The sequence below is a fragment of the Squalius cephalus genome (assembly GCF_949319135.1).
Source record: "Squalius cephalus genome assembly, chromosome: 20".
Taxonomy (NCBI): Eukaryota; Metazoa; Chordata; class Actinopteri; order Cypriniformes; family Leuciscidae; genus Squalius; species Squalius cephalus.
In genome coordinates, this window is record NC_137141.1 from 11,863,927 (window position 1) to 11,888,454 (window position 24,528).

The window sequence follows — 24,528 nt, forward strand, 5'->3', positions numbered from 1 at the left end:
CAAAGATGTTTGTCTTGAGCATATTTACATAGAACAACAATTAAAAAATAACTCAGAGCGAATATAAAAGCGCATTCTGTGTGAATAGCCCCTGAGGGTCAGAGCGAGGGCAAAACATGGTCAGCTAAGGCTAATTTACAACCACTTTGGTGCAAGAAACCTTGACTGATATTATAAGTGGACTTCAGGGGAAAAATTAAATGCTAAATGTGTAGAATACAGCCCCTTGAAGCTTTTTGTTGCTTTAAGTAAGGTAAATAAGCATCCGTGTTAGCGTAGCATTTATGTTAACGCATCTATATTGGCACATTAGCATTTCAAATGTAAAGTGCCATATAATGGGACAGTATTAGCATTAGCGCAGTGTAATGTAAACCGCGAGTCTAACACATCACCTCCAGCAGATGCGTGCTCAGGGAGGAAGTGATGCGCTAGCGGGCCGCCGTGGGACGTGCTGTTGTCAGCTGCATATCAGCACGCTGTAAATAGCCCGAGGCTGCTCTGTTTTATCGGCGAGCAGAGACCGCACGCTCTCTCGCCAGCTGCCAATGCTGCTTTAAACTCAGAAATAAACGAGAGAGGGATGCTTTCCCACCCCGTCTGTGTAAACCTGATTTTCATAAAAAGGTGATCAGATCAGCTGTGACATTGTGCACAATACCTTGTGTTTTTTTCTCTTCATTCCTTTCTGCCATTTTCTCGCCCAGGGTGCATCACCCTACGGATTATCTGAGGCAGCGGGGGACAATATGTAATTAACCCATGTGACCTCGATGCCTTAATTGTTGACTGTTGGAGACCAAACAGCAGCACCTCCAGCGGTGATATCGGCTTCCCTTTGTCCGAAATCCATAATAACCCAACACGACCACTCTTTTCTTATGAATGTGACTTTTATTGATAAGGATCAGGCTTTGTTTTGCAGAATATTTATGTATTGGTCACAGGGCTGCCAACTTTTGAGTTTAGCTTGGAGTGCGATTTTTTTTTTGGGGGGGTGGGGGGGTATGTAAAAACAAATATTGCATCACAATAAGTGTAATTGTGATTGTCAAAACATTTGGTAACTAAATAGAATTTTATGAAGTTTAGTGACAACATGTTACAATGTTTACATTGTACAATGACTGGTAGGATACAGTTTTTATTATTGCTTGACAAAAATTTCAAGATTTCAATTCCATTCTTGTGATTTGATTCCGATTTTGATTCAATATTGACTAATTTGGATACATGTTTATTTTAAATTTTATTTAAAAAAATAATCTCACCTAATGCTGTAAACATAGAGGGCCCAATCTGCTGGTATTATTAAAGGTTAAAAATAACAAATTAAATTAAATATAATGCAGTTTTTTGTTATAATAACAATTATTTAATGACATAAGTAAAAATAATAAATATGTAATACAGTGCTCAGCAAAATCTCCTCTCTAACTATTTTTTCTATTCAGTTAACATGCTATGGTCATTAAATGGCTTTCCTGAGGTAAATGTAACGTTATGTGACATAATTGTTCTCCTGCTGTTATATTGACCTCTTTCCGTGGTTGAAAAGCACTAATTGGTCGATATTATGTATACTTTCGGTAAGTTGTACTGCATCTTTAAATAAAAAAGTAACAGATGATCGGTTCACGTGCTCTTGAACTGAGGCGCTCAGCGATCTGTCACGTCACATTTACAAGCGGCAAACGTATTTTTGTCTGAATTTCGTAATAAAATTGACGGAATCTAAGAGCTGAGAATTAGTTTAATATTAAAAGTACCTCTTTGCTCCGCAATTTTTCTGTGCGTGAGAAAATGGATGTGTGGCGTGAGAGCGTGTGAAAAGTGTCAATTGCGTGAGTCTCACGCTCAATGCGTGAGAGTTGGCAGCCCTGTGGTCATGGCTTCCGTGATGATTAGCAGTGCTTACTAAACATTGTATTGCACATTAAATGCTGGCTTCATCCTGTATTGTTTGCACTACAGACATGAATGATGGCTCCAGTGTGATTGATATCTAAAATTGTGGTTTAAATGTGTGTTTATAATGATAAAAAATCTCATTGAGGAAAATTAGCCATATATAGGAGACTAGAATAACATACTGTACACTGGAAGAAATCTCAACTCATTATACAGTATTTAGTTTTTTCTTTTTTTTAACCTACTTTCACAATATTAAATAACTTTTTTAATTTTGTCAATTCATATTTATTGGACAAATTGATTGTATGTAGTACAAGTAAATTAAGTTTAGTTTATTAAAAGCAAAAAATATTTTTTACAGTGTAGAGACTTGGACTAGTAAGCAACCATCCAGAACACCCTAGAAACCACAGATGTCTAGAAACCAGTTTCAGGGAAGATCATTTAAAACTGTGTCTGGTAAGAAGCTAAACTACAGTAAAGTTATTGTTTTTTTACTTGGTAAGCGGCTAACACTAATACCTTGTTCATTTTCCAACCTATAGGCAAATTGGAAAAACATGCCTATATATATTGTAAAACTCCAAAAACGTACCTAAACATACAACCTACTGCAGTTTCCAGCTGAAATGAACACTAGTAACTGTAAAGCACAAACAACTTTTATTCCCTTTCACACAAATGATGATTACAGAGGCATATTATTGATTAATAAAGACTTATTTTCATGTGGTTCCTTGCTATCTATCTTATAACCTCAAAACATAACAAAATATTACAGTTTGATGTTTCTATCAAATAATCAGCTCTACTGTACATGTATGGAAATCGCTGGTGTTTCTGACGTCACAAACTACCTTGTAACCAATCATGTCAATGAGTGTATTTTTGAGCTGTGTGAGTGAGGGGGCGGGGCTAATTAGCATATTCATAGAACCACGTATACTAAATGAGGCAAGAGTGTAGAGTTACATTCAAGCTTTTTTAAGGCATGACAATTTTTTTTTTTCGAGGAAAAGACGTTTTAACGTCATTTTGGTGAGTTTACAACTATTGACTAGGGGGACATTAACACTATTGGTTATTTCAGGTTAGGGTGTAGTGTAGGTGGTATTTTCAAACACAATATAGCATTACGCTTTGAGCGCCATTCGCCGGACATTTAATTTCTGAACCTCCGCAAAACATAGAACAACCCACATATTAAAACGTTGCCAGATTCACATTCATCTGTTAAAGGTAAAACTGAACACGCTTTTAGCAACTTTCACTTTGAAAGTTCCATGAAACGTGCAAGAAGCAACATAATATCATTTTCACAGGCATGTTTTTTACAATAAGGGTGGGTTGTTATTCTCAGACGGCAAAACTGTGGTGGCACTGAGAACGGAACCGCTTGCCAAGCTGTGCCAGCAGTTTACAACATGCTAAATAAAAAGTGATTTTGCAGCTGCAGTGTGTCATTGACCAAACAGAGGTGATTTTGTTCACAATTAAGCACTTCAGCTTTCATATGCTTTTGTGTGTTCGGTGAAATTTTTTCTGTTCTTCACGCTGCTACCTAAAAAAAATATTTTCTCCAGAATGTGAGAAATGAATTCCATTTTTAGTTAACATGCTGGTTGAATACAATATTTACAGTAATTGCCACAGCGATGCAGCATGTTGTTTTTCCCCTTAAAAATTTAAGCACAAATCCTGCCCACTGTGCATTCTAAAGATTTCATTGGTCAATCTCAATGCTGATTGCCAATATAACGTTGAAACAATAAACCCAATAACCTAAACCCTAACCCTAAAGCCGCAATGAAACGTAAATAACAAATCTGTTTTTTTTTTTATATTATGACGTACATTTGAGTGAAATAGATTATCATCCACACAACATCCATCACACAAGACACTAATACAAATTCATCACTAAAACAACCTAACCAACTTTTGACTTTCAAACTAAAACCAGCCATATTTGAAATACTTTTAATATCCAGAGGTAACTTATTCCACTCTTGAGCCCATAAGTATTCGAAAGACCTACGGCCATACATAATGTAAAATCCATAAGACTTTGGCTAGTATTATAACAATGTTTCTCACTTACCCTAGAGAAATACAGTTTGTATTAAAATACGTAGGAGCTCTTTTATTGATTATCTTGTGTTTTCTATAGGTAACCAGTCAAGATGTCTAAAATGGGATGCGTAAAATGTGTAAAAGTACTAAAACCTAAAACTAAACATCAATTTATATTTGAGATTTCTGTAACTTATCCAACCATGCAGTCAAAATGACATTGCACTAAACATGGTTTATCCAGAAACTAACATATCTAGCAAGAAATTTAGCCATATTTGCATGACTTAAATCATTGTCAAGGACACATCCGACATAATAGTTCTGTTTGATATTACACAATCCACTACCTTGATAGACGAAAGTCGCTGCGTGATTGAGTTAACCAACTCTAACGAATCTGGAAATATGGAGAAAAAAACTAAAAACTACCATTATTCATATGAACGAGGCGTTTTTTGCCTAATATTTATGTATTGCTCACACCATCCCTTAGAGTTGAGGCGTCTGTGATCCAGAGCTGTTAATTGACGTTGTAATTGTTGCTCTTTAATGATCTGTCAGTCGTTTCCACATGGGATGCGGTTCTGTTTGCAATTCTGGGCTTGATGGCTTCTCTCTTTGTGCTGTGAGAAATAAGCTATTTGTGAGACTCTCGCCTGACTTGTTTCTTCTCTTTTCTCTCTTTCTGTTTCCTCCACAGTCCCTGGATGGATTTGTATTTGCACTAAACAAGGAGGGGAGGTTTTTGTACATCTCAGAGACAGTGTCCATATACCTGGGGCTTTCACAGGTGAGTGCACTTGAGATTTTCACTCTCCCATCTCTTTTCGTCCATCGGTGCGGAAGAGAATCTGGACAAATTAGTGTTAGATAAACTCCTGCGGTTGTGTTAGCTGCTGTTTAATTCGCGGCGTTCATCGCTGCATATTTTAAGTGCCAGAGAGATGTTCTCATTGGAATGCTAGCGTGTTCCCCGCTCCTGTTGGCTCGAGCCAGGGCCTATCAATAAACAGACAGATCGGTGAGGTCAGACGGTGAGAAAGTGACCTTCAGAACTCTTGCGGTCCTGTCTAGCTGAGCTTCATCTCGAGTGCTAGCAGGCTTCAATCAAACCAGACACGGCTGCACAACAGGCAGCTTCTGTTCACCGGTGGTTCAAAAAATCTAAAAAATCATCAGAACCGTCTCTTGCTGTCCTTGTATGAGGGATCTAAACTGCACAGGTGCCTTCAAGATGCTCACTGTACCGGTGACTGTAACAGTTTGCAGCAGTTTAACTCATTTCCTTCTGTCAGAGATTGGGAAAAATGTGGGCTGTGTTCAGGATGACAGAATACTACCGCCGATTTCAAAAGAAATTCATATGCATCTTAAAAACAGTACACAGTATGTAAGGGCCCAAAATGTGCAAAAAGAGCACACTGCATGGAGTACTGTATTCCACAGTAGAATGCACTCCATTTGACCTACCATTTCTAGTTTGGAAAATGAACCAGAGGTGATGCCAGTCTCGATTTTTAATCTCATACACTTGTTTTACTGAAAAAGGGATTCAATTGAAAATATGTATAGAATTTGTACCATATTTTTTCCAAGTCAGATCGACTGAGGGTTAATAAGAGAACAGTTATTGTAAGGGTAGGTTTATCACTGAAATGATATCGTACTATGTCTAGTCTTTGAACAGCAGTATGGTACAAATAGAACATTATGACAACGGATTTCTTGCTTTGGTGGGAACTGATGGAATGGCATTTTATTTCAGTTTTTACACTCTGTTTGACCTAAAACACTGTATTCTTAGTCTTCCAGTTTTGAAATGTTGACTACAAACAGGTTTTTCAGATTTTCTGTCCTGGTGTTCTCTCCATATTTCCGATTCTTTGCAGCTTTTACCCACTGCCTGCAATGCACTGGATCCTTCACTGGAAACCGAAAGTAACTCACTCCCGCTAAATGTTTACTCTTTGAATTCTTGCACCTGGGAACCATAAAAGTCGACACCATTATGACTAAAAGTTTGCTAAGAAGTATTTCCTACCAAAGCAAGGCGGTATTTGACTCTGGTCAAACGCGTTGGACGGCAACATGCCCAGTGCATTATGGGTGTTGAAGGTTTCCTACCTTTTTGGCAAAAAGGAAGACAACTGCCTTTTTCTTTGTTTTCTCTAGTCAGGTAGCACCGATTAAAAAAATAAAAAATAAAAAATTTTTTTTACTGCATAGGCAGCCGCGTTTTATTGAAAGCTCACTTTGCCAGCTGTGAAGTACCCCTTTAAATTTTACTTAAAGCCTTTGGGCCCTATCTTGCACCCAGCGCAATTGACTGTACACCGACACATGTATCATTCCTATTTTGCACCCGCGCACAGCGGACTTTTCCCTCCACAGACGCACGTCGGTTAACTAAGAAATACACTTGCGCTCCCCAGGGCGGTTCAGCGCAAAGAGGAGGCGTGTTCTGGCGCAAACGTTCCCTCATGCTATTTTGCAGGTTTAGAAAACAATTCCGCCACTGACCGAAAAAAACTAGTCTAAAGTCAGTGGCGTGTTGCGCATGTTATTCATATGCTATTTTAAGGGCGCATGCTTGGCCATAATGTAGCGTGTGCACAACACACATACACTTTGATTCTCTCATCTACACACAGCAGGTTTCATTTTTGCAAATCATACATTATTACGATAGATAGATAGATAGATAGATAGATAGATAGATAGATAGATAGATAGATAGATAGATAAACAGTTTATTATAAAAGCATACATCTAGCTTACACATTTACCCAAATTATCATACGCCTTTTTAACCAAAGTTAATTTGGGTGTGTTTCTCCATCCCCAACGTCCCTGACGAGAACGTCGGTCTCCTCGGCTGTGAACCGCTCCTGGCGCGCGCCTGGCAAATCCGCCATTATAATAGGAATCCGCTATAGAACAAGCGTGCCTGCTCTTAAAGGGAATGTGAGATGACGCTCTGATTGGTTTATTTCACGTTACGCCCAAACCACACCTATGAATAATGAAGTTACTTCAGACCAACCCATTTTAGATTTGCGTCGGGCGCAAGAGTCATTTATCCCGCCGGTATAATAGCAACAGCGCCCAAGACCCGCCCACAAAGTTACTTGCGTTTTGCGCTTGACACTTGCGTTTCAGATCGTTAAAATAGGGCCCTTTATGTATAATCCATTATATATTCATAATGTGTGTAATACTGCGACATATCTTTTCATAAATAATTGTAACTAAAGTTAAAATGCATTATAATATTTGCAGATTCCTTGTTTGATCTGAAATTCGTTTGTTATGTGTTTAAAAGCATTATTCTTTCTAAAGGTGGAACAATGAATAGATAAGTATTATAATGCATTATAACTGTGGTTACAATTATTCATGAGACCATACAATGCATTATAAGGTGCATTAAAAGCATTATTAATTATTTTTAAAATTGAATATATTAAAAATACTTTTATAATCTATTATATATAAAGGCTTTAAATAAAGTGTTACCAAAGCTCCTTTCAGTATACAGTATAAATTGGCTTACAAACTACAAAAAATAAAATAATAATAATTATATATACTGTCCATGGTCTACCAGTACCTGGATGACCTGGGTTCAAAATATGCAGTATACAATCACAGAACATTGCTTGAAATACTTTATCCCACAATGCCATGCACTCACATAGACATAGCTTGGCAAATGAAAACAACCTCAATTTTTAATCTCCTACACTAGTTTTAATCAGAAATGTATTCTTCTTTTTTTCAAGGTGATAATTGGACTCCTATGTGATCATTAGGCAGAAAAATATACAACAGCAAAACTGTTTTATATACGTAAATACTTAATGTAGCTTATTGTCTAAATTGACATAACTACTATATATATATATATATATATATATATATATATATATATATATATATATATATATATATATATATACGTTTCATATATTCATACGTTTCTAGTCTGACAGATGAACCAGAGATGATACTTGATTTTTTTTTCAGAGGGTGAAAAGTAAGATATTTGAATAAAAATTTTATTTAATGCAAATTAATCATATGCATTTCCGAGATGAAATGCTTTGCATAATACTTTTAAAGAAAGCATTGTGCAGTATGTATACTGCACACAGTATGTATGCTTTATTTTATGTTATTGTTTTACTGTATGCATGTGTCACGACAGGTCAGGCAAAATGAGGAGAAGGGGATGTAATTGCAGCACTTTTATTATTAACAATAAGAAGATAATCCAAATCAGCAGAAATCACAGGAGCAAACACTTGGCAGTTAAAAGAAACACAAGACAAAGAACTGAACAAACTGAGGGCCTTATACTGTATATGTACAGAATAATAAGAACTAAACTAGAAACTGGTGTACAACATAATCAGTTTAGTTACCATAGGAGCAAACTAGTGACTATGGTTGTGTACGAAATCATCCATCTAACTGAATCATCCATTAATTTTCCAAACCGCTGGTCCAATGTGGCTATAGCGCAATTTCTTACAGGTATAATTCATGCTAGTTTCCATGACGGATGATTATTAAACAGCAAGCAAAAACTACGCAAAAGCGGCAGCCCTTCCAGCGCACTCAGTGTCCGAAGTCACTCACTCGTTTTTCATTCACTCGTTTTTCATTCACTCCTTCAAGTGAACTATATTATATTATAGTAATGTAGGGGTCGATTTTGAACACAGCCTAGAACAAAGGAAACCAGGAAACACAATAATGAAATACAAACTAAGAGTCCATCAAAACCAACAACTGAAACCAAAACTGAACATGACAGCATGGAATACACAAATTAAAAATAGCAGGCATAAAGTAAATACTATGTAGTGCGTTATGATTCCATTTCGAACATATGCTTTCAATCAAGTTCAAGCGCAGCTATGACCTGTCAGATTTAGACATTGTAAATATTGAGTCTTCTAAATTATAAAAGCAACAGTGGCTGTAAACGAATATTAAAATAGTCTGCTAGATAGAGGGATTGAGATATGAATTAAGAAGAGAAGTCTAAAGCCAACTCGAAATTTATTCAGCATTAATTGATTGATGATTTTTATCAAATAATTGATTAATTCTCAAAATCCTGGCTTTTGGAATTTGGCTTGCTCTTTTTCTGTGGTATTATCTTTAGGTTGGCCTGCTGATAAAGTGCTTGTAAAGTCTTTAGTCTAAGTAGGTTTTATTATCTTACATGGTTAAGCTTATCCCATAACTCTCCTGATCTTAATTGCTAAACCTTTTTCTTCGTTAATCTGTCCTAGAGGCCACAAATTTATAAGGTGTAGTTCATTATTTTCATCGTTAATTGGATGAGCAATTTGTGAGCTTTTCTGCATTGACAGTTCTATGCATTTTTTGTGCTGTTTTTCTATCTAAAATAGACTAATATATGATTTTCATATATATTCTAGGTTTATAGTCTGTGTAGTTAATTAACATTTGTTCAAAATCAAATTAGATTTTGGTGCTCAGTTAATGCACATCTCCAGCCATGCAAGTAATCACCAGGATAGCTTATCTTTTTTTAGAAATGTCTGTTTGATAACTAAACTTTGGGTTATAGAATATGAATTTATAATGCTTGCATCTGTTTTAATGTGCTCCTGCATCTTTTTGTTCATTTTTTATAATTTTTTTAATCTGTAAATAACAATCACATTAACATAAATGTAATGTAGCTAGAACAGCCTTAATGGAGTAGTGCTATCAGTCATGTTTAACACTTCTCCTTGAACTTTTTTTAATCTAGCATAATGGTTTATAACAGCCTTTAACCCTGCATTTTGTAATCCTGTAAGTTACAGCTCTGCATTGCGATGGTAAGAGCCAATAGATCTCTTCATACCGCTCTGTGCGAGCTCTGATTTCCTAAGAGCTAATGATGAAGGTTATTAAAGATTCAGGGCTTGAACCATACTGCGGCCATTACACTAGGCACAGTCGATAGCATGACCTTTTAGCTCCGCGGCTCAATCATACGAGCGCTCAGCTGCTCAAATCCAAGCTCTGCTCTCAGACAGATACTGCGGCCTCGCAGGGCACTAGAGGAGCACTAATCTCTAAATCGAGCTCTTCCTCAATCCCTTTGAAAGTAGATAGGAAGCGTCCAGTCATGGAGTTCACTGTCCCCGTAATGACATCAGCTGGACCTTACTGTGATTCCAAGCCAGCTGCACAATAGTCTTTGACGGTGTGATTTATGGCATGTTTTGTAAAACGGTTAAGTCTCTCCGGGTTGGGTTTGATCGTAGGTTACACATGTTGGGTGCAGGCAGTTTACCTAAAGCTCTGGTTAGGTTACAGCAATACAGGTTGCATCTCACACAGAAGAGAATAATCATAAAGAATTTTTTTAATACAATAAAATATACAATAAATCTCCCCATTAGGAGATTTCTCCCCAATTAAATATATATATATTAGGGCTGTGAAAAGATTAATCGCGATTAATCGCATCCAAAATAAAAGTTTGTGTTTACATAATATATGTGTGTGTATGTGTATAGTTATTTTGTATATATAAATACACACACATGCATGTATATATTTAAGAAAAATGTGTTATTTATATATAAAATATTTACATTTATAATATATAATATAAATTATATATAAATATATACAGTATATAGATGCAAATATTTCTTAAATATATACATGCATGTGTATGTATTTATATATACAAAATAATTATACACATACACATATATTATGTAAACACAAACTTTTATTTTGGATGCGATTAATCGCGATTAATCTTTTCACAGCCCTAATATATATTTAACAATTATATATATATATATATATATATATATATATATATATATATATATATATATATATATGTGTATATATATATGTATATATATGTGTGTATGTGTGTGTATATATATATATATATATATATATATATATATATATATATATATATATATGTGTGTGTATATGTGTGTATATACAGTATGATACCGTTACTATACAACGCTGGGAGATCCAGTGAGAAAGCGTTTGAATTCACTGCTGCATTAATAAAACTGCAGCGAGATCTAGTGGAAAGCATTCAAATTCAGTGCAGAATTCTGTTATAAACCACAGATATCAGATCTAACAGCGCTGACATGGAAACCAGGAGTGCTATGAACGAACAAGTTATAGAGGGCTTTTCAATCCACAAATCACCAACATTCACCATGGATTTAATGCAGTCACACTAACTGTAACCATGGTATTGTGGCAGAAATAGTCGAATGTTTGCAAAGTTGCTTATAGTTAGTAGAATGTCTAAAGCGGACAATCAAAATAAAGTTTTACCTTATTATTAATATTATTATTATATAGATATTTTATATTAACCAATAGTGTCATGGTCTACTTTTCACAAAGCAATCAAATTGAAGTAGAGAATATCAAGTACTGTCCTACATTATTTCTCACTGAATATTCCGTTTGACTTGAATGCGAACACCATTTCATGTCGATTTTAGCAGCAAGTTTATATTAGATTGTGCTTTTGCATGCCTTTTTTTTTTTTCCACATTCCCTCTGTCCATCCGTCCCCTCCTCTCTGCTCTCCTCAGGTCAGCGAGCGAAGGATGCGAAATTGCTTTTCCCTCCATGGCCATTGACCACCTTGTGTTAGATTAATGTGTGCAGACCGGAGAAGCCAGCAGATTTTTACAGCGAGTGCGAGCTTCTCCTCTTGTATGGCAGACATTACCATGATGCTAAACAATGGCTCCACCTGCCCTCGGCTCTTTGATAATACAGTTAATGTGTCCAAGCTGAAGCGCGCGGACGTGTTTTCACTCTCTTATCTCGATGGTCTTTGACTCCTCTCTCAGATTCGGCTGATAACAAGGTTTTTGTGTTTGACAGTAAAAGTAACACCCCTTTTCATCCGCATCCGTATTATTCAGTTCAACAGATGGCCGTTTATCCATTTTTGCTGCACTAATAGCTGTTATCATTTAGCTTCTGTATGTAAATAGGCATATGTTGCCAAATTTTTCACTTGCCTGAGTTTTTCATCCCTCTCTGCTTGGCTTCTGCACCGGGTGATTAGTTCATCTCCAATAATTAATATGTGATGGATTGCACAGCCATCTTTCCCAGATTAATGGCCAGGTTTGTCTTTACGGTCGACGCAAATTGAGAAGCGGCGATAACATCACACCACTTGGGATTTTCTTATTGACTTTTCGAGGTGGTCGCGAAGGAAAGCTGCTTTTGAAAAGGACCTTGTCGCCAAGTCGAACGCATTCCCCGACGTTTCGTGCGCCGCTGACACTGCACGCGGGCAGCTGTCTGTTTTGTAATTGAGATGTGTATGTTTGCTTTTGTGTAACAGATGGCACCGTGTGCTTACGCTGATAGGTAGGAAATAATAATTGCATTATTCCGGCCAAAAGAATATTAGCTTCTGGAATTTGGCCATTTGCAGCAGGCACCCCTGCCAGTACAGCATATGCACTTGCATGGACTAGATATCCAAGGAAATTGATACATCTGGAATAAAGCGACCATCTGAGGTCTCATCTGCCTCGTAGGATTTTCGATTTATCCGCGTTCCTGCTCCATAACCGCCAGCTTAGCTGTCGTACAGTACGCACAGTGACATCCGAAGGCCTTGTGTAATCTACCATATGGTGGAGGAATTTGCTGCTCTACGTTTGGCAATAGTGACGGATCTGGAATGCCTCCAGGAATATGTACTGCCTTTTCCCGTTGTGGGCGTCTTTTTCATAAAAGAGCCAGTCGGATTTAGACCCCGCTGCCCCGTCTCTATTCAGGTTGCGCGGGGAAAGGCGGCGCTGGGATTGAATGTAGACATCTGCTGTGCTGTAGGTGACAGGGGAGCGCGTCACATTCCGAGACGGTCGGCCCTCCTCCCCATCACTCAGACACCCATGTGCTCCGCTCCGGCCAGGGAGACTCGAGGAATATCGAATCTATTAGCATAAACGTCTGGCTGGATGTCTGATCACATCTTTGTGAGTCAGTTGCCTTCAGACCATCCTTTATCTCGATTTCTACTCTCTCACTTGTTCACACCCCCCTGTGTCTTTAACATTTATCCTCTGAAGTGATGCTTTTGAACGTTTTTGGCATGGCTAGTGAAGGTGACGTGGTGAATCTCCGTCAAGAACATGTCTGGGTCATATTTCACCCCACAGATTAAGGAAAGACATTGTAATAAATTATGATCTGATTTATCTGATTGAAAAAAAAATGTGTGTGTATATATATATATATATATATCCAAACACACACACACAAAATAAATAAGCAGCACAACAGCAAATCATCATATTAGACTAATTGCTGAAGGATCATGTGACACTGAAGACTAGAGTAATGATGCTGAAAATTCAGCTTTGCGTCACAGAAATAAATGACATTTTAAAATATATTCAAATAGAAAATTCAAAAAGAAGAGTTATTTTAGTTTAAACCATGAATTATAAATCCTAGATCATAGTCCAATGACACTGATATATAAAATGTGCATAGTTTTTTAACAGTGAGTGAATATGTATAATAGTTATGTGTTTTGAAATGAATAATATTATTATATATAGCATATTATAATTATTCACTGTTCATAATAATTCAGATCAGAGTACTGTATACGGCAACCAACCAAATTTCAGAATAACTAGCCAAGCCCTGAACAATGAAACAATGGAGAATATTTTCACTGGCTTTTAGAACAGCCCATCAAGGTAGACTCGGAAATATTACTAAATGGATAATAAGTATTCTTTTATTTATGATGCTGTGGCTGCCGAGGGTCAGCATTTGCATGTGAGCCTGTGGCGGTGTGGCGAGAGACAGGGGCAGAGGAAGGTCATGTTTAATTGAGCCACCCGCGATCCACAACGCTCCCAGAACTGCCCCTCCTGTTCCCGCTCTCACCCTGAGCTCACAGACAGTCATGGAGGAGCTGTCATATCCCATCATGCCCCTCTGGAACAATTAAGCTTTGTGTGCTAGCTGTGGTACTCTCCTTTGAAGCCTGGTTTGTTGTTTTTAAATAGTAAAGATTGAGATATGAAAAGGAAAAGATGATCTTTAATTAGCTCTTCTGGTATAGGGCTTTAACTTCTTGAATGAACTAGAAGCATCCACTAATCTTCCATGCATCGTCACATGAGGTGTTCATAATCCACTTGAATTGCATAAATGAAAACTGAGTAATATAAAATGAACACACACACACACACACACACATATATATATATATCTATCTATCTATCTATCTATCTATATATATATATATATATATATATATATAGATATAGATATAGATATAGATATATATATGTGTGTGTGTTTGTATATGTGTGTGTATATATTAGTTATATCACCCAACCCTGCTATATATATAGGCCTATTTTTTATAGACAGTTTGGAAATGCATTTAGTTTTATATTTTGTTGTATTATTACTATTGTAATTTATTAATTGACATCGTTTTTGTGTAACATGGCCACTTTTCAAACAATCATGAGTTTTACGGTAACACTTTACAATAAGGTTAATTAGTTAACATTAGTTAATGTATTAACTAGCATGAACTAACCATGAGCAATACATTTGTTACTGTATTTGTTCATCTTTGTTAACGTTAGTTAATACAAATACAGCTGTTCATTGTTAGTATATGTTCGTTCACAGTGCATTAACTAATGTTAACAAGATTTGAATCAAATATTAGTAAATATTGAAATTAACATTAACAAAGATTGATAAATGCTGTATACGTGCAGTTCATTATTAGTTCATGTTAAATAATGTAGTTAACTAATGTTACCTAATGAACCTTATTGTAAAGTGTTACCAGTTTTACAAAATACACAGTGCATTAGTGAATGGGACAAAAATATATGTTCTTTTTGTAATTTGTTTAAGATTTTAAATCATAATTATTTGTGTGGTAGCAATTCAAAAAAAAAGCAATGACCTGTTCCATATTTAAATGGTTTGTATGTTATTCTTATTCAAAGGTTTTTATCTCCGCCATTGAATAACCGGCCACACATGTCACCCACATGGGACTGACAAAAAAAGAGACGGGTGGAAGCATTTCCCTGCTTATACAAGGAACGTGGCTTAAAAACATTATTAATTCACAACATTTAAATTGATAAGTGCTTGGAGCCAAAGACTACAAGGGCACTTTGAAAAGCAAATAGCGACCTAGTGAAGAAATTGATTTTTCCTGCTGAAAATGACTGCATGATGCATCATTTGACTGCACTGCGTCCGAGTGCTTGACAGAGATAATCTCAGCAATCCCACAGGTGACCTTATCGTTCTCGGCAGGACAGGCTCGTCCGCGTGCCTGTCTTTGTGCATGTCAAGGTTTCCTGGGCGGCGTCCTTTGGGGAACCAAAGTTAGACCTTCTCCATCTTGATGTCAAGCTGGAAACATTATGGAAAAGAGGAAGAATCAGCGGTAATCTCAAAGTCAACAAAGGCCATTAATAATTGGATGACTGAAAAATTAGAGGTGCTGCAGATAGTCTGGCACGCCAATTGTCGAACAATAGACGCTGTTTTGTGCTTAAGTGCAAGGAGGGATGGAGAGAGACAGAAAGAGAAGAGAGTTTATGAAAGCGGACACACAGAGCCTGTAGGAGTGGGAGTGTTTTAACTGAAGAACAGATGGTTTGGCGGCACATTGTCAAGGTCAGGGAACTTTAGAAGGTTTTTTTCCTCACCCTTTGTTTTAGATCCTTTTGTCTTTATAGATGTTTGCACCTTAGACAGTCATTGGATATATCTATTCGACAGAACTTATGCACTTCAGTAACAGAAAAAAAGAAAATTCTGTCATTTTCCTCCCGTCATGTCTTTAACTCTTTCCCCGCCAGCGTTTTTTTTAAAAGTTGCCAGTCACCGCAAACATTTTTGATCATTTTCACAAAATTTTCATGGCCCCTGAATGCAATATATCAAAAGCTGCTTAAAAAAAAATTAAAAAATTCTAGCTTAATGTTTTTTTTATTCTAGCTTAATGCTTTCTTTTTTTACCAACACTTGAATGTGGGTGTTTCATTAAAAAAGCAACATTTTGAGAAAAAATCTGAGAAAATCGTGTTTTTGTCAAAGACTACATTCAGATGGGATTCAGAACGATGATCAAAACTCAGATGGAGTAGATCGAGTCCATCAACACCCTTAAAGCTTCACAGTCCTGTACCTCATCCTGGATTGAGGCCTGAGTTTTGATTTACAGTGAGGAAAATAAGTATTTGAACACCCTGCTATTTTGCAAGTTCTCCCACTTAGAAATCATGGAGGGGTCTGAAATTGTCATCGTAGGTGCATGTCCACTGTGAGAGACATAATCTAAAAAAAAAAAATCCAGAAATCACAATGTATGATTTTTTAACTATTTATTTGTATGATACAGCTGCAAATAAGTATTTGAACACCTGAGAAAATCAATGTTAATATTTGGTACAGTAGCCTTTGTTTGCAATTACAGAGGTCAAATGTTTCCTGTAGTTTTTCACCAGGTTTGCACACACTGCAGGAGGGATTTTGGCCCACTCCTCCACACAGATCTTCTCTAGATCAGTCAGGTTTCTGGGCTGTCGCTGAGAAACACGGAGTTTGAGCTCCCTCCAAAGATTCTCTATTGGGTTTAGGTCTGGAGACTGGCTAGGCCACGCCAGAACCTTGATATGCTTCTTACAGAGCCACTCCTTGGTTATCCTGGCTGTGTGCTTCGGGTCATTGTCATGTTGGAAGACCCAGCCTCGACCCATCTTCAATGCTCTAACTGAGGGAAGGAGGTTGTTCCCCAAAATCTCGCAATACATGGCCCCGGTCATCCTCTCCTTAATACAGTGCAGTCGCCCTGTCCCATGTGCAGAAAAACACCCCCAAAGCATGATGGTACCACCCCCATGCTTCACAGTAGGGATGGTGTTCTTGGGATGGTACTCATCATTCTTCTTCCTCCAAACATGTTTAGTGGAATTATGACCAAAAAGTTATATTTTGGTCTCATCTGACCACATGACTTTCTCCCATGACTCCTCTGGATCATCCAAATGGTCATTGGCAAACTTAAGACGGGCCTTGACATGTGCTGGTTTAAGCAGGGGAACCTTCCGTGCCATGCATGATTTCAAACCATGACGTCTTAGTGTATTACCAACAGTAACCTTGGAAACGGTGGTCCCAGCTCTTTTCAGGTCATTGACCAGCTCCTCCCGTGTAGTTCTGGGCTGATTTCTCACCTTTCTTAGGATCATTGAGACCCCACGAGGTGAGATCTTGCATGGAGCCCCAGTCCGAGGGAGATTGACAGTCATGTTTAGCTTCTTCCATTTTCTAATGATTGCTCCAACAGTGGACCTTTTTTCACCAAGCTGCTTGGCAATTTCCCCGTAGACCTTTCAAGCCTTGTGGAGGTGTACAACTTTGTCTCTAGTGTCTTTGGACAGCTCTTTGGTCTTGGCCATGTTAGTAGTTGGATTCTTACTGATTGTATGGGGTGGACAGGTGTCTTTATGCAGCTAACGACCTCAAACAGGTGCATCTAATTTAGGATAATAAATGGAGTGGAGGTGGACATTTTAAAGGCAGACTAACAGGTCTTTGAGGGTCAGAATTCTAGCTGATAGACAGGTGGTCAAATACTTATTTGCAGCTGTATCATACAAATAAATAGTAAAAAAATCATATATTGTGATTTCTGGATTTTTGTTTTTAGATTATGTCTCTCACAGTGGACATGCACCTACGATGACAATTTCAGACCCCTCCATGATTTCCAAGTGGGAGAACTTGCAAAATAGCAGGGTGTTAGCTTGTTAAATCTTGTTAAAAATTACATTAAATATGTTTTAATGAATCAATTAGCTGCTATTGTATTTACTATTAATATGCATTACCTTCTACTTGTTGTTTTCCACTTTCCATTTGAATAGTACTGTATAAGCTCTAACAAAACTAATTATCAGCATTTGTTGAGTACCATATTCAAGAAATTTGATTATATATTCTCTTTAAACAATTTTCAATAATGACACTTGACGTAACTGTTCTGGCTACATGCTAATGGCACAGTAGGTGTGCGTATGATCAATTGTTTGCGGTTTCTTTACTCACAAAGCTCAGCTGCATTAAATTCATGTTTCAATAGTATAGTTAAACATATCAGTGTCCTTTTTCACTTGTGGTTTGATTGTTATTGTACTTTAGCATACGAGAGTATGCATAGATAATTTGGTTTAATTATAGCCGTGTTTAATGCACAGCCAGTGTCAGATAGTTTGTGTGGCGTGTGTTAGCATACACCTGCAGCGCCTGGGTTAGCATGGCCGCTATCGCTGATCTCTAAAGGACTCTTTGATAAGCACAATGCCCAGATTTCTCCTCATCTCTGACTGATACGGCCCCTCTCATTTCAGATGTCTGCCCGCCGTTATTAATGTCAGGCGGAGGATCTGGCCGATAGTATCTCCAGAGTGCTGACACCAGGCTTTCCTAGCCCGTCTTTGATCTGAACGGAGATCAGGAACGGGAATATCGGATTGGAAATACGGCGGTTTAGCGCGGTAGCTCGCTCAGAACCAGTGAGGATTTGATTGTGCTGATAATTGCTGTTTCAGAAGTTTGAGATTAATTGTAGGGTGCTTTATCAAATTGAGAAAAACGTGTTTGTTTATGTGGCATATGTAATTACTGATATTTCTGAACTGTAATATTTGAAAAAAAGGCTTCCTATCTTTGTTTCTGATCATCTTAATTTCTGATTGGGTGAGATCACATTTTGAAAATGAACAAAAAAGCTATTAAATAGTTTTTTCTGTTGATTCTTCTCATTTCTGTTATAGAGTAATGCAATATTTTTATACCGTAAAACATATTATTGTGATGTATAAATACTATAAGTGATTTATAGCATTATCACATTGAGAAACTGGAGAATTATTTTATTGTTTATCATAAAAATATTGGCTCAATTCATGATGATTCTATATATAGAAACATTTCCAGATCACACTTCACCCTACAATTATTTATTTTATTTAAATCAGCATACAGTAAAACTTATATTATCATAATGTATAAATACTTGTAAAGTACATAATAATATACATTTTGTATTACAGTAATGATTGTTTGCATTATGATAATTAGAAATTGGAGAAACATTTCATTGTTTTTCATGAAAATATTGCCACAATTCTTAATATATTATACAGTATTTTATTGTTGGTGTTTCCCAAAAGCTCTAGCTGAGCCTACAGTAAGATAATGTTTTGACTCGTGTCAGTTTTCAGAACTCAAACACTTTGTTCTCTTTCTTATTAATCTCGACACTTATGAGGTCTTTCTCTCAGCACTAGACGCCCTCACACGTGTTTTTATTAATAAGATTTGCCATCGCCTCGCAAACAGGGTCGAGGAAACACTATGTAAAGATTTCCATCGTCAGATATACTGCTGAGTTTTAATTAATGCTTGAATCTTGAACGTTATAAAGAGATCAGAGCCGTGCTGTTGCTGAAAATTGATGCTTTTTTTTCTTTCTGGAGGCCCAGAGAGAGAGAGAGAGAGAGAGAGATTGAGCAAGAGAGTGTGGCGGACAGATGAAGGAAGAGCGCTCATATTTCACATTGGCTCTCTGTGATGCTAGCGCAGCTATAGGGTTGAGAGGTGAAGCGTGTGAATGCCCGCAGACTAGAGCATTCGCTACTGACCGCTAGGATGCTGTTGAACATCTGCTGATGTGACAGATTGATAATCAGCATTTAAAAACACAAGTCTATTCAAATATACTAGTTTATTTTTAGGCTGTAGCCTAGCAGATTTTTTAATCTGCGTTTTGTCTTTTAGTTGTCTCATACACACACACACACACACACACACACACACACACACACACACACACACACACACACACACACATATACATATATATATATATATATATATATATATATATATATATATATACTTACTATACATGCATACATATATATATATATTTATGTGTGAGTGTGTATATATACATACTATATATACTTACGTACATATATATATATCATGTATATACACACACTACCTTTCAAAATTTTGGGATAAGATTTCTGTTTCAAATAAATGCTGTTCTTTTAAACTTTCTATTCATCAAAGAATCAATAATTTTTTTTTTCTTGAGCAGAAAATGTGACACTGAAGTAATGATGCTGAAAATTCATTCATTAAATGGTAGTAATATTTGCAGTAATGCTGTTTAACTGTATTTCTTTGGGGAAAAAAAATTAAATCAATAAATGAATAAATAAATTTAGCTTTGGTACACATAAGACACTTAAAACCTCAAACTTGGATGGATGGATGGATGGATGGATGGATGGATGGATGGATGGATGGATGGATGGATGGATAGATGGATAGATAGATAGATAGATAGATAGATAGATAGATAGATAGATAGATAGATAGATAGATAGATAGATAGATAGATAGATAGATAGATAGATAATGACTATGTTCCTTTTGCACAGTCAAAATCAGCTTGAAGTCGGTGCTTGCGATGTACAGTTAGCATCTATAAAGAAAAATGCTCTTCATTACACATAAGGTGTGCTCCCTTGCTATGTGGCAGGACCATAAAGCCGGTAATAACCTTTTTATCAGAAGCCAGGGTGACACCTTAATGTGACACATCCACCCAGATGCTGCAAAAGAGAAAAATGCGTTTGTAATCTCCTCCATGTATTAGAAGCGGGGAACCCATCATATAAGGATATAACAAGGGCTGATGAGCCCCTGCGACTCGTGCCATGAGGAATAATAGATGAGAGTTGACCCTCTCAGAGAGGGGAGCACAGAGTCACGGACCGCGTGTATACCGGCCCGTTTCCATCTCTCACTTTAGAAAATAAGAGTATCATTGAGCACTGAAAGGTGAGAGAGAAAGTCGAGAGAAGGAAGAGAACAAGTGCTATAAGAATTTAAACAAGGCTGAATCAAGTGTTGTACGTTTTAAAAGGCCTGTATTCTATAGTGTTTTCCTTTTGAGGGCCATTTGTAATGTTATTGCGGCAACAGTATTTTTTTGTTGTTGTTGCTTTCAAAGTATTCTGTTTGACCCTTAGAATGAATGAATTGCTACTTTTAAGATTTCTGTATTTCAGTGACCTTGTTTGTAGTTTGAATTGTCATCAAGGTGGGCCAAGTTTCTAAACAGCTTTTACTATGCAAACATATGTATTTATATGCTAATCTGCTCATGGTGTGTCTTCAATGTACATGTACAAGACACATGTGCATTGAACTTTTTTATGTCAATGTTTACATTTCATTTTAATTTCTTATTTGAACAGGAAAATGGGGCACAGTATAATTATTAAGGTTATATATATATATATATATATATATATATATATATATATATATATACACTCACCTAAAGGATTATTAGGAACACCTGTTCAATTTCTCATTAATGCAATTATCTAATCAACCAATCACATGGCAGTTGCTTCAATGCATTTAGGGGTGTGGTCCTGGTCAAGACAATCTCCTGAACTCCAAACTGAATGTCAGAATGGGAAAGAAAGGTGATTTAAGCAATTTTGAGCGTGGCATGGTTGTTGGTGCCAGACGGGCCGGTCTGAGTATTTAACAATCTGCTCAGTTACTGGGATTTTCACGCACAACCATTTCTAGGGTTTACAAAGAATGGTGTGAAAAGGGAAAAACATCCAGTATGCGGCAGTCCTGTGGGCGAAAATGCCTTGTTGATGCTAGAGGTCAGAGGAGAATGGGCCGACTGATTCAAGCTGATAGAAGAGCAACTTTGACTGAAATAACCACTCGTTACAACCGAGGTATGCAGCAAAGCATTTGTGAAGCCACAACACGCACAACCTTGAGGCGGATGGGCTACAACAGCAGAAGACCCCACCGGGTACCACTCATCTCCACTACAAATAGGAAAAAGAGGCTACAATTTGCACGAGCTCACCAAAATTGGACAGTTGAAGACTGGAAAAATGTTGCCTGGTCTGATGAGTCTCGATTTCTGTTGAGACATTCAGATGGTAGAGTCAGAATTTGGCGTAAACAGAATGAGAACATGGATCCATCATGCCTTGTGTGTATATATATATATATATATATATATGCATTTGTCTGTTAAAAGGTTTATTTTGTCAACATTTAGGAGTACACTAGCTATAGATGATCTTCAAACAAAGAGACGTAAACTAAAAGACTCAAAATTCCCATTTTAATAAATAGGCCGCAGGCTTCTTTACATGCAATCTGCAAGTAATCACATCATTACTGCATGGCTCAAGCTGATCAGCCTCTTACTATAACATTGCCATATTCAATAACATCCTAAAGCTGTTCCGAGAGTTGTCATGATATATAGTATGAATACTAGCATAAAATAAATAAATGTGTGTATTTGCTTTACCAAAGTGTAGTTGACTCTTTGTGGGTACTCCATTCTGATGTAGTCTCATACAAAGACAGAATTATGCAGTAAACTACTATATATTAGATTTAGCATACATACAGTATACTATAAATAATCACTGTGCTTCATTCCTTTTAATGTGATACTATATCTCCCTATATAGGAGAGAGAGAGAGCTAGAGAGAGTTACAGAGGTTTGAGCCATCACTCCCCTATGTCTAGAATTTCCCCATAAATGCTGCTAATACAATTATCTGTATTTATGAACACAAGCTTTTACAAATGAGAGCTAATTATTGTGACTTAATGATGGTGCTCTGAGCCGCCACCTCCACAGCACCACTGTGAGCAGATAAGAGGGGAAATTTGCTTAGAGGATTTTTTGCAAATGTCATTGCCACTTTGTGTACAAGGATGATAACTTCATCCATCCATTATCGAGAGTAACACCTGCGATGATGCACGACACACTTTCCGGCCCGCGCGATAGATAATTAGTAATGAATCAATATGTAGAGTTTGGAGAGGATGTGCGGAGCGGGCCGATTCGCTCGCCATGCCGCTGATAACAGACGGAAATAAACAGCAGAAGAGCGTCAGAGACGCCGGTGAAGAATGAGCGCGGTCCTGCGATTCATACCTCTCTCCGCTGCAGGTTTTGGGACTGTCTGATATCTCTCTCCCATCCTTCCTGCCCCGTTCTCTTGTGAATACATTAAGAAAGAGGGATGCCGGAGCCGGTATCTGCTCGTGGGCCAGAGGCACGTTAAGATAACTTTGCATCCATCAAACAAAGCCTGTAAGCTGAACAGGAAACGCATCATTGGCTGCACTACAAGTTATCGGAGGTCTTGTGAATGGCAGTGAGTGTGTGGATGCAGGTGCATACAGGATTTTCCTTGCTCTTTTGAAAAGACTGTGACTACTGGTGAAAAATAATGGTGAAAACAAAACTTTGTTGAAACTAGGTTAAGACATCACAACCAGTAACACGTTTACACACAGTATGTCCATATATTTAGTATTTAGCAACTTGGACTTCCTTGATGAACTACAGTTGTGGCAGAATGTGGAGATTGGCCAATCACAACAGAAGTCATTTACATAAAATTTTTGTGGAACAGTAGCAAAAACAGCCTGTTGTTGCCCTCGTGTCGTTCCAACTCTGTGTTATTCTTCTTTGGCAGAATATCCAAGCTTCTGTTTTCCATTAAGAAAATGGGTGCTGATTTATACTGACAAGCTCCAAAAATTGCCATTGACGTATTATAATAGTAGTCCATAAGACTTGTGTGCTATATTGCCGGTATTCTGAAGCCATACAATAGCTTTGAGGAGCAATGTAATTTATTCCTGTGATGCAAAGCTGAATTTTCAGCATCTATACTCCAGTCTTCAGTGTCACATGATCCTTCAAAAAATTATTCAAATATGATGATTTGCTGCTCAAGAAACATTTCTTATTTTTATCACTGCTGAAAACAGTTAATATTTTTGTGGAAACCATGATATATTTTTTCATGATTCTTTTATAGAAAGTTTAAAAGAACAGCATCTATTTGAAATAGAAATCTTGTGTACCATTATAAATATATTTACTGTAACTTTTGATCATTTTAATGTTTTGTTTTTCTTTATTTATTTTCTTTATTTATTTTTTTGATAGGGACAGTGCTCATTAATTGCGACTGATCATATCAATAATCAATCATATTTGGTGATATGAAACCTGGCGTAATGATGTGAATAATGTGCCGTTCCTTACACAAAAGGTGAGAAGTTGCCATGGAGAACTAAATGAAACCTATGTTGGTGCAGGAAGCCTTGAGTAACATCACGATTATTGAACACAATTATGAGTGGGTAAACCAACTAAGCCCAGCATTTTGACATATTTTTGTATGTATTTGAATGTTTAGGTGCGCACCCGAAACTCAAACTTCACTTAGCTTGTCCGTGTTCTGCTCCGTCTCGAAGCGCACACAGAAAGCCGCCTGAGCATCAGCACAAGCTCTCTGTCAAGCTTTTAATAACTC

The 24,528-nt window shown here is 37.1% G+C and overlaps 1 protein-coding gene across 5 annotated transcripts in view; it reads left to right on the forward strand.

The window, feature by feature from the left end:
• The window catches only part of npas3 (neuronal PAS domain protein 3), a 321,902-nt gene that overhangs the window by 199,095 nt on the left and 98,279 nt on the right, over positions 1–24,528 (forward strand). For all 5 annotated transcript variants that reach the window (XM_079853967.1, XM_079853968.1, XM_079853965.1 and 2 more), the window contains one exon: positions 4,691–4,780. In XM_079853967.1, the coding sequence (XP_079710093.1) occupies positions 4,691–4,780 (90 nt within the window). The remainder of the gene's footprint in view (positions 1–4,690; positions 4,781–24,528) is intronic.